The sequence below is a fragment of the Falco rusticolus genome, chromosome 10, assembly GCF_015220075.1.
Source record: "Falco rusticolus isolate bFalRus1 chromosome 10, bFalRus1.pri, whole genome shotgun sequence".
NCBI lineage: Eukaryota > Metazoa > Chordata > Aves > Falconiformes > Falconidae > Falco > Falco rusticolus.
Window position 1 is genome coordinate 8,391,568 of NC_051196.1, and position 18,552 is coordinate 8,410,119.

General features: G+C 40.2%; 1 protein-coding gene across 2 annotated transcripts in view; it reads left to right on the top strand.

Moving 5' to 3' along the window:
• The first annotated feature begins 534 nt into the window (after positions 1–534).
• Positions 535–18,552, top strand: part of IPO7 (importin 7) — a 38,018-nt gene continuing 20,000 nt past the window's right edge. The window contains exons 1-9 of one of the 2 annotated variants that reach the window (XM_037402130.1): positions 585–783; positions 3,366–3,405; positions 9,775–9,856; positions 11,462–11,615; positions 11,976–12,134; positions 14,877–15,033; positions 15,689–15,778; positions 16,198–16,292; positions 16,389–16,473. In XM_037402130.1, the coding sequence (XP_037258027.1) occupies positions 629–783; positions 3,366–3,405; positions 9,775–9,856; positions 11,462–11,615; positions 11,976–12,134; positions 14,877–15,033; positions 15,689–15,778; positions 16,198–16,292; positions 16,389–16,473 (1,017 nt within the window). In that variant the 5' untranslated portion in view covers positions 585–628. Of the gene's footprint in view, positions 784–3,365; positions 3,406–9,774; positions 9,857–11,461; positions 11,616–11,975; positions 12,135–14,876; positions 15,034–15,688; positions 15,779–16,197; positions 16,293–16,388; positions 16,474–18,552 lie in introns of both variants that reach the window. The other variant, XM_037402131.1, reaches the window with a different exon arrangement.

An 18,552-nucleotide genomic window follows, 5' to 3' on the forward strand; every position in this document is an offset into this window, starting at 1 on the left:
GAAACATCTTCGGGAATTCCCACCCCCCGCAAACCAGCAGAACCAAACGCTGGCTTTTCCAAAAAGCCAGAGACCTGTTCGCAGCCTGCGCCCACCGCAAGGCAAAGCGCTTCCAAGGGACCCGCTCCTCCCTCACCGGCCAGCCGAGCCGCGGCGAAGGCGGGAAGCGTAAAGCGCGCGGCGCTCCCGCCACAACCGGGCCCCGCTGCATCTGAAGGCGGCGGCAGAGCGCGGCGCGCGGCCCAGGCAGCACCTGACGTGAGGCGGCGGCGCCCCGTAGGCCCTGCCCGCGGCCGGGCATCAGCCCCCGCGCCGGGGGAACAGCAAGCGGCGCAGCCCGCTCCCTCCCGCCCTGCGCTGCGCTGGGCTGCGCCGCGCCGCGCTCCCCTCAGGCGCGGAGGCGGCGGCGCCGCCGGCCTACAAGCGCGCCCGCCGCTTCGGCCCGGCCCGGCTCGGCTCGGCCCGGCGGGCGCCGGACTACAGGTCCCGTGGCGCCCCGCGGCGCGGGGGGCGGGGCGGGCCGGCGGAAGGGGCGCCGCTCCCTGGTGGCGGCGGGGGGCAGCTCTATCCGGGCCTTTGGCGCTCTCCCTTCCTTTCGCGCCGGCGGCCGCTGCGAGGCGGCGGGTCCATGTGCGCACGGCGCGGCGCGGCCCCGGCCCCGGCCCCTGCCCTCCGCCTCCTCCTCGTCCCGCCGCCGCCATGGACCCCAACACCATCATCGAGGCCCTGCGGGGCACCATGGACCCGGCGCTGCGGGAAGCCGCCGAGAGGCAGCTCAACGAGGTGAGGGCGCCGGCGGGGCCTGGGCCGGGGCCGCGGCCGCCGCCGTTCCGGGGAGCGGGGGGTGCGTGTGAGGGGAGGCGGTGGGGTCGGGGCGGGTCCGTGCGGGGGACGGCGAGGCGGCTTTCCCCGCGCCCCCGGCCCCTTCCCGCCGGCGGGCCCTGCCTGGTGTCACGGTGGCGGCAGGCCGGGCTCGGCCGCCCGGCGCGCATTGTCCCCGGCACATGGCAGCGGGGCCTCCGGCCGGGCCGGGCGGGGCGGGGGTTTCGCGGCAGAAACCGGCCGGCGCTGCGGAGGGGGCCCCCGCCGCCGTTCCTGTCGGTCGCCGATTATCTCCATTGTCTTCCAGCTCGGCCGGGGAAAGGCTGATCCGCGGGGGGATGTCCGGAGCGGCCGGGGCGCGGGCCCCAGTAGCCCCGCGGCTGCAGCCGGCCCAGGGGCAGCCCCGCTGTCAGCCGGGAGGGAGGCGGCCGGGCCCCGCCGCCGCGAGCAGCGCAGGCTGCGGTGCGAGCGTGGCCTGGGCCAGCCGAGGGACGGCGCTGACAGCCCGGCCTCGGTGCCGAGCGGAGCGCTGGGGCTGCGGGCCGGGCAGCGCCACCGGGGCCGGGGTCGGGGCCGGCTGCTCGGCGTGTGGCGCCGCCCGGGGCCGGGGGCTCCCAGCCGCCCCCCCAGCCCTGCCGGGCCCCGCTGGGATCGCAGCGCCCGCCGGCCCCGGCGCCGCGGGTTTCGGTTGCAGAAGAAGGGTATATTTTTGTTCCACTTGGCTCCACGCGGCAGGTGATAACTTTTCCCTATTGATGAGACACAGCCACGGGACTTCTAGACATTTTGGAGTTTGGGGAAAAAAAAAAAAAAAGAAAACGTGTTCTAGTGTTTGACTCGGAGAAGAGGTGGTAGGGGAAGATTTTGACTCGGAGAAGGAAGGATGAGCCCGTGGGGCAGCTCTGGTGGTGCCTGTAGTCGGCCTTGGCTACAGACGTTTCTCTTTGTTGCTCTGAAGCAGACTTTAGGCCGGGCAAAATACGTTTAATGCAACAGATGTTCAGCAGAGCTTAGATAAGGTGGGCCAAGTGTTCTGCTGGTGGTAGAGAAACTTTCAAAAACTAAAGGTATGGTTTCTCATTATAAAAGAGTGTAATTAAGCTGAATTCTCACCCCTCATGTAATAAGTGAACGGCAAATGAGTATTAGGTACAAATATATGAAATAGCTGTAAAACTACGTAATGTTTAGTTGAGGTTTGCATAAAGTAATTGGCTGTCTTTTCCATGTGCTTTGGTAAAAAGTATTTTAGCAGTTCTTATTTAAACGAAAAATTTTAAAATAATGTACTTGCCTATAAAGACAGTAATATATACTAATTTTGAGCTGGCCGTAAAATGCAATTTTTTTTTTTTGTTCTATGCATGTCAATATCTAAATATAGTAACTTGCTTGAAATCTCTTATAATTTTTTCTGCAGGTATTGAGTAGTTGAACGTGCAGGAAATTATGTTCTCTGCCAGTCGGGGTCTTCAGCAAATGGCTAACTCTGTTGCATGAAGGATCATGCTCACTGGCAACTGGCTTTTGTTAACACTTTTGAATCAGATCATCATGGTCCTTCATGTGCTGCAGAAGTATTAAACGGGTGTAAAATCCAAATACCTGTGCCCCTTTAAAAACACCAGACATTATTGGACCAGTGCATAAGAGTTCTTTGCAGTTGGAAACATAGCATCACTGATCTGTCACAGACGTTTTGTGATAAAAATACTTGTTAAACCCTAAATCTCCAAGCACTTGTACATATACATAGTTTTAGTCATATGCACGATCTTGGTTTAGCATGTGTTTATTGATGTCAGTTATGCGTTTACTTGCAAGGTACTGGTCTAAATTTGTTAACTGTTAGGGCAATTGTGTTACCAGTTAATGTTTTATTTCATTACAAATATGTGGGGGCCTCTTTCTCTGTAAAGATGAAATCATACAGCAGTGAACACTGTTCTTGCATGTGGCCAGGCGCACGCATGTTTTTATAATTTAAGTTTAATAGTTGTCCTTGGTTGACCTTTTAGCTTAACTTTAATTTGTCTGAAGTGGCTCTGTTGAGCTGATGAGACTGGTTTTCAGTGAAATGGTCGTTTTACCTTGTCAGAAAAGAATGTGTTTTAATCAGTAATTGATATTCCTAATTAATGGAGGAGTTAAGTATCTAGGTCTGCCTTCATCATACCCTATCAATCAACAAAGTTTCCACTGAACGGAGGAGGGAACCAGGGTGTATGATTCTTGATTTGTCCAGGCTTGGTTATTTTTCCTTTGACCTTGGCTCAGTCATGCATTGTTCTATGCTTTATTTCTTCTGTGACTAAATTCTATCAGGTTATATTGCCTGCACATAAATGTCTCTGAAAAATGTTAGAGTTGAGATATGCTTTAAAAAAAAAAAAAAAAAAGGCAGGTATTTCAGTCTCTTTGACTTTACTTTCCTTAGTGTGAAAATAAGTTGCAGGGAATGGTACCCCTAGGTCTCGTGTCCGACAGTTTCTCTTGTAATTTCCAGTTGATGATGTTTGCCCATCTCTGTCCCTGTCTTACAGAAGAAAGCTGTGTTTACCACAACAGAATCAGGATCTTCAAGTAAGCTACTGGAAAGCAGCAAGATGTTGTTGCCTTTTGAAACTGTCTTTGTACTGCGTGTATAAAGTGTTTCCCAGAAATGGTGATGAAAATAGATATTTTTAACTATGCAGCTATGGAATGACACTCTGAAAATAATACACAGTGTTGTTTCATCTTTTAATATCAACATATTTATAAAGGCACAGTTGCCAGATAATACTTTACTTTCAGGTTTCTTTGTAATTTCAGGAAATTTTTAACTTAACTGTTAAATATGTCTTGTGAGTTAAGTATCAGATTAACCACAGTGTGTATGATGTATTAAGACACCTTTTAGACTAACAACCCATTTTTTTTGTCTAAGAAAGTTTTAAAAAAAAAAGCAATCCCCAATAACTTATAATTTTTAAAAGTCAAAGCTTAACAGAGCTTGTTTAGGAAAATGTTATCCTGTTGCTGTACTGAAAAGTGCCTTTCAGAAGTTATGTTTAAGCTTTTTCACGTTCTAAGATAAGTGACAGGGAAAGGAAAAATGCTTTAACTTGTTGACTAGTCACCATAGCACGCCATTAGTTTAGCAGAATGCAGTAGGGCCTAGTTCAGTGCCTTTCATTGCCTACTGAATAGATAAAAATGTCAGAACGATGGAATGATTAAATGAAATGATTAGACTCTGACTACCCGGAGTTTTGGAGTGAAAGTTTGTCAAAGGGGAAAAAGCAAGCTGCTCATTATGTGGTGCCTTTCACCCAGGAATTTCCAAACACTGAAATGCTATGTTTTGGATATTTTGGGGCAGGTGTTTATAGTGTTTAATTTTTTTTCCACCTTTTTCTAATATGGTCTTCATGTATACACCTACGGCTATATACTGTAGCGTGAGTAAGAACAAGAACAGAGCATGAGTTTCCTGGCTCTGACTATCAGATCATGGGTTCTCTTTTTAAGTCGTTAGTGTGATATTTTACGGAAAGTACTCAATTATTTTCACTTCTCTTATCGTCCTATGTATTCTGGGGTGTGTATGCTAGATGAGATTCTTTGGGAAAGGATGGTTTTAAACTGTATTAAGCCTGGTCCAACACCAGAAATCCCCTTGGGGGCAGTAAGGAACCAAGGGAGCTTTGTCAGCGTTAGGAAGAAGTTACATTCTTGGTGCCTGTTAACCAGTACGAGGTAATGCATCCCAGGAGGCAGGGTGACTTGCCACTTTCTCATGACTTAGCAAATAGTTGCTGTCCATGCTTAGCTAGCCTTTGCTGAGACCACGTTACTTTTTCCTCATTGAACGGCAGAGCAAATAGGCTTCAGAACTTGCAGACAGTGTTCTGATCAAATGAGCATCAGGGATGCTTGCACAATCTGGTAGCGTGTATGTATTTTTTTGTGGGCCTTCAGCTGGATTTACATATTCATTGTAGCTGGGTAAGAGGGGGCAGCACTAGCTTGCAAAAACCTGAGGTCAGAATGACTTCCACACCTGCTGAGTTCTTAAAAAAGAATTGAAAGAGTGCTACAGGGCAGTTTGCTGATTCAGCCTGGCCTTACAGTTCCTGACCTTACCTTTCTATAAAAAAACCAAACTGTTTCACCTCACTCTAATAGTTGCATTTGTCTAGTCCTATTAAGGTCTAGATCAAAAATTGCATGCAGATTATTTTCAAAATTGGAATGGGGGAGGATATGCGTTGAATTCATATTTTTCCATCTTCTTTCAAAATAAACTGTAGCCTTTATTTAAATATGTGCTACTTTGAGTAATTATGTAAGTAACCTGGGGTTCTAGTTAAGCAACATATAGTAAGTATTACCCTCCTGTTTTGCTTTCTTGGTGACAGTAAAGGAGATACCTATAGTAGCGTGTTTGTTATGGTAGGTTAAGTTCTTAATGTCTAAGAAGAATGCATGGAGGTCTCTTTACTTGGCATGAAGCTTCTTGTTTTTATCATTTGGTGGCATGCAGACTTTGTGTGGGGTAGGAATAAATCTAGTGTTTAAGATGAATGTAACTGACTTGAGTGAGCATCATTACTGGTGGAAAAAGTGCTTTTCTGTATCATAATTAACTGTTGGTAGTTAATAAGCCATGAACTGGTCTCTTTAATGTTAACTTCAGATTTAATTTATATTTCAGAATTACGTAGCTGGCGTGACGCTTTCTCAGAAGCATGTTTTAGCATATGGCTAACAAACCAACTCTGCTAGGAAAAACTGCAATGAAATACACCAAAAAAAAAAAGTATGTTCTGGAACAGTGATTGATATTAACAGACAGTGGTGCAACGTTTGTGGTCTGATAGAATACATTCCTCAGCTAGTGAGGCTGCATAGCAAAGATTGCTCTTGGGAAAAGTCCCTGAATTCTTTGGCTCTCAGACAACAAAGTCATACCAGTGACACGGCATGTTGGAGGATTTGTAAGGGGGAAGGACTTGAGATGATTGTGGTGGTTTTTTTGTTTTTAAATGTTGAGTTACATGTTGGGAAACAGACTTTGATGGTGACAGAACCGTATTTTTTTGGTATCGTTTTAGTTCTCTAAATTTAGTATTTATTTTAAAAGGATATTTGTAAACAAGGAGCAAGAGAATCAAAGACAGAGTTTTACCGATAGCAGAATTTTAAAAGTCATAGAAATTGTTTCTATTCTCCATGCAGTTCAGAGTATGTAGTAGCAACCATTGTGAAATCCTGGTTTTTAAACCTTGCACACTGGAGCTGTGGAACTTCTGTGTAGAATAACGCTACTTGCTGGTGGTTTTCACTGAAGCGGCATAACTGCATCTCTGATTCTTCTGGAGATGGGGGTGCGTGTGGGCCAGCAGAATCCTCTACATTTGGATAGTTCCCTGATAGAGCTTTAACAAATCTTCATTTGCAGCTCACCTGTTCTGTAGTAAAGTTTTCTGCCTAATGGCGTGCACTAAGCCCAAAAGCTAGCGTTTGTATAGATAGTTGGGTTTTTGTTTGGTTGGGTGTTTTTGGCAGTGCTGTCAGTGAAGAGGAGCATCATGTCCTGAGAGGCAGCCATCTTTGGAGAGTGAAAATACTAAAGATTAAAATAACGAGTGGATGTGTGTTCAGTATTTTTTAATGCTGTAGATACAAAATCGGCACCTATGTGGTGTCTTACTGCAAGTTCAGTTGTTTTTTCCAGGTGACAATAAAAGATTGCATGTTATTTAAATAGTAAATCAAAACAAGGGAGCAAGTGACAGGTCACTGTAGTACCTGGGGTTTTATTTGGCCATTCAGTATGCACTGAACAAGTACCTTCATGTAGCTGCCCTTAGTTCTCCCGGCATCTTGGTTTCTTGGAAGTTACCTTCCTTCCAGTGGCATGGGAAGGGAGTCATTGTGAAAGAGTTTGTAAGTCCTTCATGTTCCTTATAGAATGCATAGAAGTGTTAATGTAGCTCTGTGTGAATTTAGTTATGAACTGAATGGATTAATAGGAGGTTTTGCTTGGAAAAGCACAAATTGTTTTTAGTCTGAATCTCTGCTTTGAACCACTAAGGGTGACGAAGTAGCTCATCCTCATGGTTGATTGGTGTCGGATGCTTCAGATGTTAGTAAGAATGGCACTTGTAAGATTTAGAAAAAACAAAATAATGGTATACATGTTTTGGTCCTATCTTTAAAACTTGTTACAGTTCAAAGAATCCAGTGAAAATACATTAATCCCACATAGTAATATAACTGACATTTATAGGGAGCTTCTGTAGCTTGCTATAGGCATAGGCTCAGTCCTGTGGTTTTTTTTAATGAAGGAAAGATTACTCTTTGGTATTTTTTTAAATTTCATTGTGTGGCAGTTTTTGTGCACTGCTGTCTATTTTTTTGTTGCTTTTTGCTTTTAAGGACAACATTTTTATTTTCATTTCATTTTGTTATTCCCATTAGTTCCTTGATAGTTCCACAGCAATTTCTGTCTTTTTTATTGAAATTGATAGCTTTTATTAAAAGAATAGTTGTCATTTACCATGAAAAAGGGAGAGTAATCCTTTGTTTTTAAAAACAGAGGATGAAATGCTTTTCAGTTTCCAAATGTAAAATACATTGCAAATGTTCATTATTGAAAATGTAGCTGTTAAGTTTATCATAGTCATTGTAGAAGGATGTCATTTGCACTTTTAAGTCTGTTTTATGCAGACTGTAATGTGACCTTATTCATAGGTGAGTTAAAGGTTGTTGAAACTGAAAGCTTTCTTCAGCAAGTTCATAATAACGTATATAAGTACAGGTGTACTTCCGTTGACGTTAATGTTAGGCATATAATTGAATATTGTGCTGAATTAGGGTCTAATATCATTTGGTATGTGTTGCAGGAGAAGTGTACCTATTAACGTTACGTAAGAAAAGAAGGAATTTAACAGACCTGGAGCTGTAGTAGAAATTAATAGCAGCAAGTAAATTGTATTTTCAATATACTTATTCAACCACTACTTGGCAATTGGAAGCAAATACACTTTCAAATGAATAAAAGTATTTGCTTCTTCACGACTTTGGGGTTACCAGAGGGTCGTGGGTCAGAAAGATGCATGCTCATATTGCAGTATCAGTTACTCCCAATTCATCAGGAGGCACTCTACAAATAAACTTCTTGGTTGGACCAGATGCGAGTGTTGCTTCTGTGGTTTTTCTGAAGCCTGTAGATTTTCAGTGCACAGGATGAATGTGTACAATAATGTTTTAACATTTTGGGGAGATTTGTAAGTCAAGTCCATTCTTCATTTAAAATATTTTTAAATAACAGGGGATAAAAAGCAAGCAACAATCATCAAGCCTTAGTCCAAATGCATGGGCAAATGTCATGTCCCAGGCTGTCCATTTTACACTTGTTTATACTAGAATGTATAGGAGATACTTGCTAGGGAAAGCTAATGTTGGCGGGAAGATCCTAGTGCTGTAGGAGTGAGCTGGGCAGTGTTACACACTTAGGAGGAACGTTCTCATCATTTCTTACCATCCAAAGAGCTTTTGGTCCTACTGAAAGAATAGAAAGCTATTTTCTGATAATTTTCTTTTTGATACTTATTTGCTTTGCTGGACTAACTGAGGCAATCATTTGTTTTTGATAAATGGATAGTGTAATTTCAGTGGTTTTCAAAGTATTAATATATTTGCTTTATATGGGGAGTAATAAACTGAGTAACAAGTAGGTAAGAGGTGTTTCCCTAAGAGTTTAACAGGTTAAGTTATGTAGATCTGTGCCGTTGTCTTTGACAGAAGTGCTACAAGGAACGTATGAAATAATACTGACATGTAAGTGAAGGTAAAGCAGAAATGTGTCTTGGCAATTTGAATCATGGAGTAATTAGAAGGGCCCCCTGCAGATCATCATCTAGTCCAGCCCCCTGAAGCAAAGCTGTTTCGAAGTTAGATGAAGTAGATCAGGAACTGAGTTATGAACATCTCAAAAGATGAGGTCCCACAGCCTTTGTGGACCGACTGTTCTAGACCTTGGCCACCGTTGTGAATTCTTTTTGTCCTTTTGTGAAATAGGTATTTCCCTTGCTGCAGCTCATGTCCATTGACTCTTGACCTTGAGGAAAATTAGGTTGTTTTCCAGTTGTAAAAAGTAGAGTTATTTTTTAAGGATTCCTTTTCCCAGCAAAATTAATGTCTCAAGCTTCTGATGCTTAGTAAAGGTGGGTGAAAGATTCTACAGTAATGTTAAGGTTAGTTTCCTTGCGTTGAAATTAACAATACAGTATTTAGTGTATCAATGACATTTCCCTTTTTTTGAAGAAAAAACATGTTTTGTTTTCCAAGTGAACTCTTGCAAACCCTTGCAAAGTTGCTACTCTGCAGATGTCACTCCACTTAGGTCTCCATACTGTTGGTTTGCGGTTGTGTAGTTACACTGACAGATGCTGCAGTAGTGCATAAATGGTCACTTGGAGCTGTTTTTTCAGAAAAATGAATTATGAGTTGGAAGGTCGGGCTTAGCTTTAAAACATAGTTGCCATCTGTTTTTTAGATTATTATATAATGAATTCATACCTTGTTAAAGGTCACTGTAAACTTGCTGCGCTTGGGGTTTTCTGGCTATTCAGATCTTTTCTCAAGTAAGTATTTGTTCTGAATGAACAATGTGTGTGTTGACTGTAAAATGCTGATTCCTGAAGCATGTTTAATGATTTCTTCAACTTTATTACCTTAAACGGTAGGATTTTTGCTTTCCCATGCTGTCTTTAAAATACAGTGAGCATGAAACTTTGGAATGCTTTGGTTGATTAGCTGACTACTGTGAAACTGTCGGGATTGCTGGTATTCTATTGATTGCATTACATCATTATAAAGATATTGTAATACTAACGGGAGTGTTCTAAAATGTAATAAACTATGACTAAATAATATGTGGGATTTTTTTCCTCTCTACAGGCTCATAAGTCAGGGAACTTTGTTTCAACTCTGCTTCAGATCACTATGTCCGAGCAACTGGATTTACCAGTGAGACAGGCAGGCAAGTTTTCAAATCTTTTTTCGTTGTATCTACTTTAATGGTGCAGACACACAAGTACATATGCAGATACTGTTGAAGAATTCTAATGGTTTTAGTCTTAAATACTCAAAAGTTGGGAGTTGCTGCAATTACAGTCATGAACTGTACTTAGCACCATACCCTGAATAGGGAAGACAGAAAGAAAAGGTGCTGGCTCTTCAGTGATTGGTTCCCTTCATTTCTAGTGAATAACAGTCTTTGGGGAAACAGAATGCTTTATGATGCTAGTACGCTGGGTCCGAGGGGGTAATTGAACTAGTAATGCTAATGTTTCTAAACATTTCAGGTGGAAGAAAACAAATCATGGCTTGTGCAAATCAGCAGGGTTCCAAAATACATCAGCAGTGTTGAATATTAGCAACTCCAGACATCACTTTAAGGCTGCCATGATTACTTGTTAGAGGCTTCTAATATGATACTTCAGTGGTTTTTCTGACAGTTCTGGCAGTGTGATCTTGATCGCTGAGATCTCCCACACAGTAGGCCATCCTAAGTTGTAGCATAAGCCTAAGTTGCATTTTTATGTTACTGCTTGGTGGTACCATTCAGATGATGGCTCACCAAAGTTACTGCTATACACGTATAAAGTGCAAGAAAAAGGGGAGGTTTGAAAAGAACCTCCAAAAATTCACCCTCTGTGTAAGCCACTTAAAAACCAAAGCAGTCTGTAGAAGAGTGGCAACAACTCATACAATGCATAGCTTACAAACAGCGCGTGTTTTGCAGAGCGATTAATGGCATGATAAATCCTGCTGAGGACAGTTTGGAGTCTGCATCACTTCAGTCGTGTAATAGCACATATCTGCTGAGTGTTTCTTACCTTTTGCAGACCCTTTCAGAAACCCTTTAGTTTCTGAATCTTCAGAAGATGCATATGAAATCTGGGAAGAGAAGTTGTTTTACGGTTTTCTACATAGATTAATAGTGACTTTGTTATTAGTTTGTCATTTGAGATTTCCTGTTGTATTTTGTAAGCCCTTTTCTTTCCAAGTGCTGTAATCTATATTCTGTCACTTTAGCAGTTTGGATTTGGTTGTCAATGGTACATGCAGGCATTTGTGCCAGCAGCCTGATTGCTACAAAGTGCTGTGGCCCATAACCTTGGTGTAAAGGAGCTCTGTTTCTCTTTAGCATTCACTCCTGTATCACAAACTTAGATCATTTTTTTTTGTGTACAAAGGATGTTTTAGATACTCATTGGTATTGTTTAGCTCTGTTTTAATGAAAATACTGAGAAACTAAGTGTAAAGGATTTTTTAGTGTGTTGCTAAAATGTTCCGCAACTACTTCTGTAGCACAAGGAAAAGCAATACATTTAGTATTTTTATATGAAAAAACATTCTTTACAGAACTAAAAATACAGACATCACAATAAATGGGCAGAAGAGTGTCAACCTAGTAAATTATTAGGTTATTAATTTGCATGGTTTATGTATTTTGGTTTTTCTACTCGGAAATGGTTAAAGAATTAGTCACTTCAGTTTTGTTCTAGAACAGATTTGTTTGCAAAGTGTGTGTTTTGTACTTCGAATGATTATCAGCTGATTTGCCACTTTTGTTTCACAGGGGTTATCTACTTGAAAAATATGATAACCCAGTATTGGCCAGATCGTGAAACTGCACCAGGAGAGATTCCACCTTACTCCATCCCAGAAGAAGATAGACACTGTATTCGTGAAAATATTGTAGAAGCCATTATTCACTCTCCTGAGTTGATTAGGTATGCACTTTTAGCTTGTTTATGAATTGGCTGTGGTTTCTGACTGTCGGGTTTCTTTCTTTTTCTTTTAACAACTAAGATCACCTGCACACTAAGCATCATTGTCATATGCTATATATCCTAAGCGTAGCATCAATGTAGATGGAAAACCAATTTTCAGCTTGTGCAGCATGTAGAAATGTAAAGTTCTTCAAATGGATAATATTAAGCAGAAAGTACAGAATCTAAACCACCTAAACAAAACGGAAATAAGTCTGTTTGGGCAATATTGGCTGTTTCAACACCGCAAGAATATTATTAAAATAACACTAGTAACTTATTTACTTATTTAGATAGTAATCATTGTGCATTTATTTCTAGAGTACAGCTTACTACTTGCATTCACCATATTATCAAGCATGATTATCCTAGTCGCTGGACTGCAGTTGTGGAGAAAATTGGATTTTATCTTCAGTCTGACAACAGTGCTTGTTGGCTTGGAATTCTTCTTTGTCTTTATCAACTTGTGAAAAACTATGAGTAAGTTTTTTCTATTGTATAAAACAGCAGAATTAATATTGATGTGTATTTTTTGTATTCTGTATGTATATTGTAACCATGTATAATTGCATGTGGGACTGTGCAAGGGTGGCAGAAATCTAATTTTAAAAAATATTTAGAAAATCTTATACGAGGTAACAACCGCATAGATTATCTTTGCGAAGAAATTAGAGGAAAAACTGCCTTCATTAAAGGTTTGAAATCAGAAAAAAGGTGTTTTAAAGTCTTAATTTGGTAGTTTTTTATGGATTGATAAAGTAAGAAGTATTAAAGAAGTAATGATTTAAGCAAAAAAATACTATTTATTTAAACCAGGTTTAGACTGTTAAACAAGTTGTGCTCTAGGTATCAGTGACTGTAATCATATAAAGGTTTTGAAGCGTGAAATCTTGAATGTTAGGAAGTTCAGAATTAGTTGACTGCCTTTGGTATGATCATTTTGATAGCCTCATCCAGCCCCTCAGGCAATTTTTATCAAAGCCCACTGTTCTCCTATATGCAAGGCATGGATTGCGTTAGGGTACACGTAAATGTTCTTTGCTCTGTGCCTGGTATTGTGCTCAGAGCTTTAAAGTTGAGGCTGCACTTTGAGAAATTACGCGGAGCTTTGCTGCTGCTGGGTGGCATGTGGGAAGCTCATTTAAGCTGGGTCAGAGAAAAGTGCAGTCCTGGAGTCAGGGAATTGTAGTAGTGGGACTAATGAAATCCACAACTTCATCTTTTAAGGCATTGTCATGCATAATGTTTTTGTTTCAGGTACTTGATTTAGTGTTGCATTGAAAAATTGCACTAATTCCATTAATTTTGTCTAAATTAGTGTAAAACAGGTGAATATCAGTTTCTTAAAAATCCTTTTTTACAGGAATGCTATAAAGACCTTTGTAGTCTCATGTTGGAGTTTTTTGGTGGCTGAAAAAATTGCAAGTCCTGCTAGGAAAGGAAATAAACTAATTTTTCACTTGATTTTCAATTTAAATGTCTTTAACCAAATATATAGCAGAGATCTGTGAGATATAAAGCATGAGTCATTCACTGGTAGTGTATTATCGTTATACCAATCCTTGTTTAGGGAAGAGTTTTGTTATGAGCACAGTCACAGTGTGATTAACTATAAGGTAGCAGGTGTATTCATAATCTTGGTTGATCAGTGTAGCTGAGGCCAGCAACTGCTCATACTTGTTTAGCTTTTTGGTGAAGTCAGCATGGGTCAGTTTAACAAATCCTTTAGGAATAGGTACATTTAATTGTGTAACAATATGGATACAAGCAGGTTTCTCAAATTTCTGAAATCGGTTATGTCTGTTTTTGAGGGGGGAAATCTGCATAATGTTATGACTTGAATCAAGTTTTTACTGCTTGAGTTGTAGGAATATTTAGCTATTGAATTTTTTTTTCCTTCAATGTGGAAGGTAAGTATCTTGGGGCTTTTCAACAGTTTGATTTTATTAATTTTTTCCCCACTCCCAATCTAGCCAGCAAGATTGAATGGCTGCTCTTTGCATAGGTGGTTTTTTTTTTCAACTGTTTCTTACTAAGTTTTCTTGAGCAATATTTAATCCATTTATTTAGTTTTCTTTTCAGAAAATACATGGAAACTATATTATTGAATGGGATTTTGGAGCTCAGTGTTCTGTAGTAGTTTTACAGAACATGCCATCTGGCAGCAGATTGAGTAGACGTTATCTTATATTCCTGTAAATTTGGTACTGTTTAAGAGTCTGAGCATTGATATTTAATACTAGTGAAAAGTCTACCAAAAATGTATTAAAACCCCAAATCCCAAACCCAATCCTTCTACCCAGAAATCTCCCACAAGAGTCCAAGAGTATTACAGTATTAATTACTTAATCAAAAAATAAAGCTGTGCAGTCTTAAAGTGATATTTTTCTTTGCTCTTATTGTCATCACCAGCATGGGTAAGATCCTGTTCTGCTGTCATAACTGTTGAGTCAATAAGGACTTTCTTCTTCGTAAGTTAAAAGTTGGGGGAAAGATTTGAAAATGCGGCTTCATTTCCTTTCAGGAATTTTGAGATGTTTTGAGAAAGGAAATGGAGCCTTGTTTTTAGCCTAGGCAAACTAGTGGACTGTCACCAGCATGGGCACTATTTCAAGGGGTGTTGCAGCTGAAGCCTGCTCAGTCTGGCACATAGCCTTGAAACCTACATTCTCTATCAAATCATTAATGGTAAGACGTGAGAGACTGCAGTGGTAAACTGCGGAGAATTCAGTTTACTACTTCAGTGTCAGTGAAGTAGACTAGCTTCTGGAAGTATTTTGGTAAATTGTGAACTCTGGTAAGTGCCTTAATGGAATTTTAGTGACTAGCTGAGCACCTGCCATTCTTGGCATTAAAGTGTGTGTACCTGTTGCTTGCAGTTTTTGTAGTGCTCTGATTGCTTTTCACTATAGTAATAGCGTGACCGAACACGATGTGGTATTCTAAGTGAGTAAGTTGGCAGAAGTGCATTACCAGCGGAAAACTGATGTGGATAGTTAGGGGAGTAATGGATGCTCGGTGGTTTTCTAATGCCTTTTACCTGTAATGAAGTCTGGCTATAGCTTTATTTCAAATTTTGTAACAAGAAAAGGCTAGGGTTCTTTTAATCATGTTGTTATGAACTGTAATATAACCTACTCGTGTGTACACTGGAGTAAGGTGGACTTTTAAAATTCAAAAGCTATCTGAAAGATCTACAAAATGGTTTTGTCTTACCTAAAGGTACAAGAAACCAGAGGAGCGGAGTCCTTTGATAGCCGCAATGCAACATTTTCTGCCAGTTCTGAAGGATAGATTCATTCAGCTCCTGAGTGATCCATCTGATCAGTCTGTCCTCATCCAGAAGCAGATCTTCAAAATATTTTATGCCCTTGTCCAGGTAAAAAATAAACTTGGGATATACTTGATCAGTAATTTCATTTAAAGCATTACGCTTCTCCTTAAAATAGTAAATGACAGAAATATTATGATAGTGGACATGATTCAGCTGCAATCTACTACTACTCAACTGTGGTTTGAATCACAGATTTTTGGTATGCTTGATTGTGCCGTACTTTTACTTTTGTACGGTGTTAATTCCTGGTTGGTGTTACATAGAAGTTATGCATGCCATCCTCTAAGGCAGAGCATTCGCTAGACAACAGATTAGAAGGTCAATTTTCTAATGACAGATGGTAGAGGCCAGCCTGTGTAGAATTACCAGTGTAAATGCAGTGGTTTTGAATGAAACTGTTAATATGCTGTTAATTGCTTCAGAAATTAGTGTCGCATTCATTTAAGTGGTGTCTTAGCATTGCATAAGCAGAATGACTTGGAGTAAAGATCTCTAGCACCTTTGAGGATATTGAGGATATAGACTACATTGTGTTATTTTCTTCAGACTGTTTTTCAGAATAATTTTCTAATTTTTCATGGTAGCTAAGTGTAGACAAATATTTGAAAGGGCTAAAATTCAAAGTGGAAGTGACTACTTTCAGATTGCTTTATCACAAATTTATTTTCTCTTTTTTGTTTGTTTTTTTTTTTTTAATAAGTACACGTTACCTTTGGAGTTGATAAATCAGCAAAACCTGACTGAATGGGTAGAAATCCTGAAGACTGTTGTTGATAGGGATGTACCGGCTGTAAGTGGATTTTGGCTATTTATGTCTTTAAGCTTAAATATTTTTCATTCATTAGAATGCTTAAAAGTTTAACTTCTTATTTCTGCATTCATTTCTGTCAATGCAAGAAAATAATTTTAAGCTAAATATGCTTTAGACAGACTAGATAAATTTTGAAAATACGTAGTTTGCGTGAGTTCTGTTGTTTTCAAATTATAGCATAACTTGTTTTGGCTTTTGTTGCAAGAATTTGTTGACCATTATGCAGCATATATCATGGCATTTATTTTAGATATGCTGTACTTTAGACTTCTGTGAAGCTAGAAGTGCAAATAGGTTAAAAGCAAAATAGGCTATATAGTGTTCAAAATACATGTATTTTGAACTTTTTGTGAATAGTTGGTAAATAATCTTTTTTTCTTTTTTCTTCCCCTCTAAAGGAAACCCTTCAAGTTGATGAAGATGATAGACCTGAGTTGCCTTGGTGGAAATGCAAGAAGTGGGCTTTGCATATCTTAGCTAGACTTTTTGAGAGGTATTTTCTCTTCCATTAGTATTTAAAAAAAAACCAAACGTCCAATTCAGTAATATTGTTGCACTCTTGAATTTGCATACTTGCTTCTGATTCTAGGTATGGAAGCCCTGGTAATGTTTCCAAGGAGTACAATGAGTTTGCTGAAGTGTTCCTGAAGGCCTTTGCTGTTGGTGTTCAGCAAGTAAGAAACTGAATGTGGGGGATGTTAGGATAGAGTTAGTGATTTCTTATTTGTTTTCTGAAAAGGCTTCTTACTCATCTTCACTCATACCAACGTTCTTACTCATCTTCACTCATGCCAACATTGGTATGGAAAGCACTGATGTCTGTGGGTTAAAAGAAAAGAATGATAAAGAATAATTTATTTGCCACATAGGACAATCCGCTGAAAATACCCTATGCAGCCCTGATAATCTGTAAATAGAGTAAATGCTTTCATATAACAGGCCCTCAGATGAACTTTGGATAAATGTTACCAATTTTTCTCTTTCTGGAAGAGGTAGGTATAATATTCATGTGGTTTGTTGACGTTCTTACCTTTTAACTCTGATGTAGTTCTTTGGCTCAAATCAGTAATACCAAGCCTTTCTAGCTTTCTGCCAAAGCCTGATCAAGCAGAGACTTGATTACAAACAGGCAAGTCTGATGGTCACTTTCCACTCATCTCCTGGTCTGGGGGTTGCCACTTCTGCAGGGTCTGTTACACACAAAGCATCTTCTGGTCTCTGGCAGTTTCTGAACTGATGTATTAATGTTATGCCAAACTAGCCCTGATTTACCTTTATTGCAGTAACTTAGATTCAGATTGTCCTACCACATGGCAGCAACCTACAGGTTTTCTTGAAGGCACAGAATGGATGGGTGGGGTAGGAATTGTCATCTGCCTCTCTTATAGTGCTTGTGTTTAAAATCAGTAATTTGAACTTTTTGAATTAGCAAGAAAACTGCTATGAATATTAGGAAACTTCTTTGATCTTCTCGCTGAACTGTGGACTTAGGTCCTTTTGAAACAAGTTTATTTACAAAATCTAGTTGAAGTTTTTTTATAAAATTTCCTTTTATTGGCTCATAAATCTGTTTACATTAAGGTGATTAAGTTGTAAATATAGACTCAGTTTATGATAATCTCAGGGAGAGGAATGTTGTCTTCAAAGCCTTTACTTTAATCAGAACAGGTCATAATTCAGTTTTTCTTAGTTTTTATTCCTAATGAAATTATAATGAATTACAGGGCTTCAAAAGAGGAAAAGTAGGGAAAGTATCTCCTAAATACATGGTTTTTGAAGGTCATCCAAGGTATTGCAAAGGAAAAGAACTTTTGTCACATTGAGTGTTAGGAAATACGTCCCAACATTCAGCTCGGTCAAGTAGAGTCAGCATCATCTTCTGAGGTGCTCATCTCGCGTATGGATGACATCAGACAGATAATTATTACGTGTTCTTTGGTTGCTTTGCACTTGCAAAATAAAATGAAGTTCTGACAAAAAAACTGTATGGGCAAAAGAAGTCTTTGAAAACAAATATAGAAAGTTCAACAAAATACTTTGTTTTTTCTTTAGAATTCTTTGAAGCACGTTTGATTCTTACTGTTATTACATCTTGATGCCAAAATAGCATAGAGTAACTGCTCAGTAATTAATTTTTGTGTTTAAGCAGAAGAGGTAATTATTTCATGCAACGTTGGGGAGGCTAGCCGGTTTGCACTGAACAAACTAGCTCCAAAGTTTTCAGTGAAAAGTCAGGTAATTTATACAGTTTTTGTGAGAGGTTACAACATGTTAACATACATATTCATGTAATTTTGACATCTAATCATCGTATTCATAATAGGCGGGGTTTAGGCAGAGCTTGAGGCGGAGTCTTCTGAATTAGTCTTTTGGGGAGACTTTGGGTGGTCGTTCTGTTCTTCAGCTGGAGCTTGCAAAATCTCCTGACTCGTGGCCTTCTCATCTCCTTCAAATGCCCACCCTACCTTTATTTATGACTGCTAGATTGCTCAGAGTATGTTCCTCTTCAATCTTACTTCAGTACCATCAGCGGAATAGAACAGGCAGTGCCGTCTGTGTTAAGAGCATCGCCCAGAGCGTGGTACCAAACCCATCCTGACTAATCCTTTAAGGCCTTGCTCTGTTTCAGTCTAGGAAACACCAAGAATTCAAGTCTTTAAAGAAAACAGCTGAAAAGCAAGACTTTAAAATGCTTACAGTTTCTTATACAGATTATTTTTAAGGTGCTGTTCTCTGTTTATAAGCAGAAGATA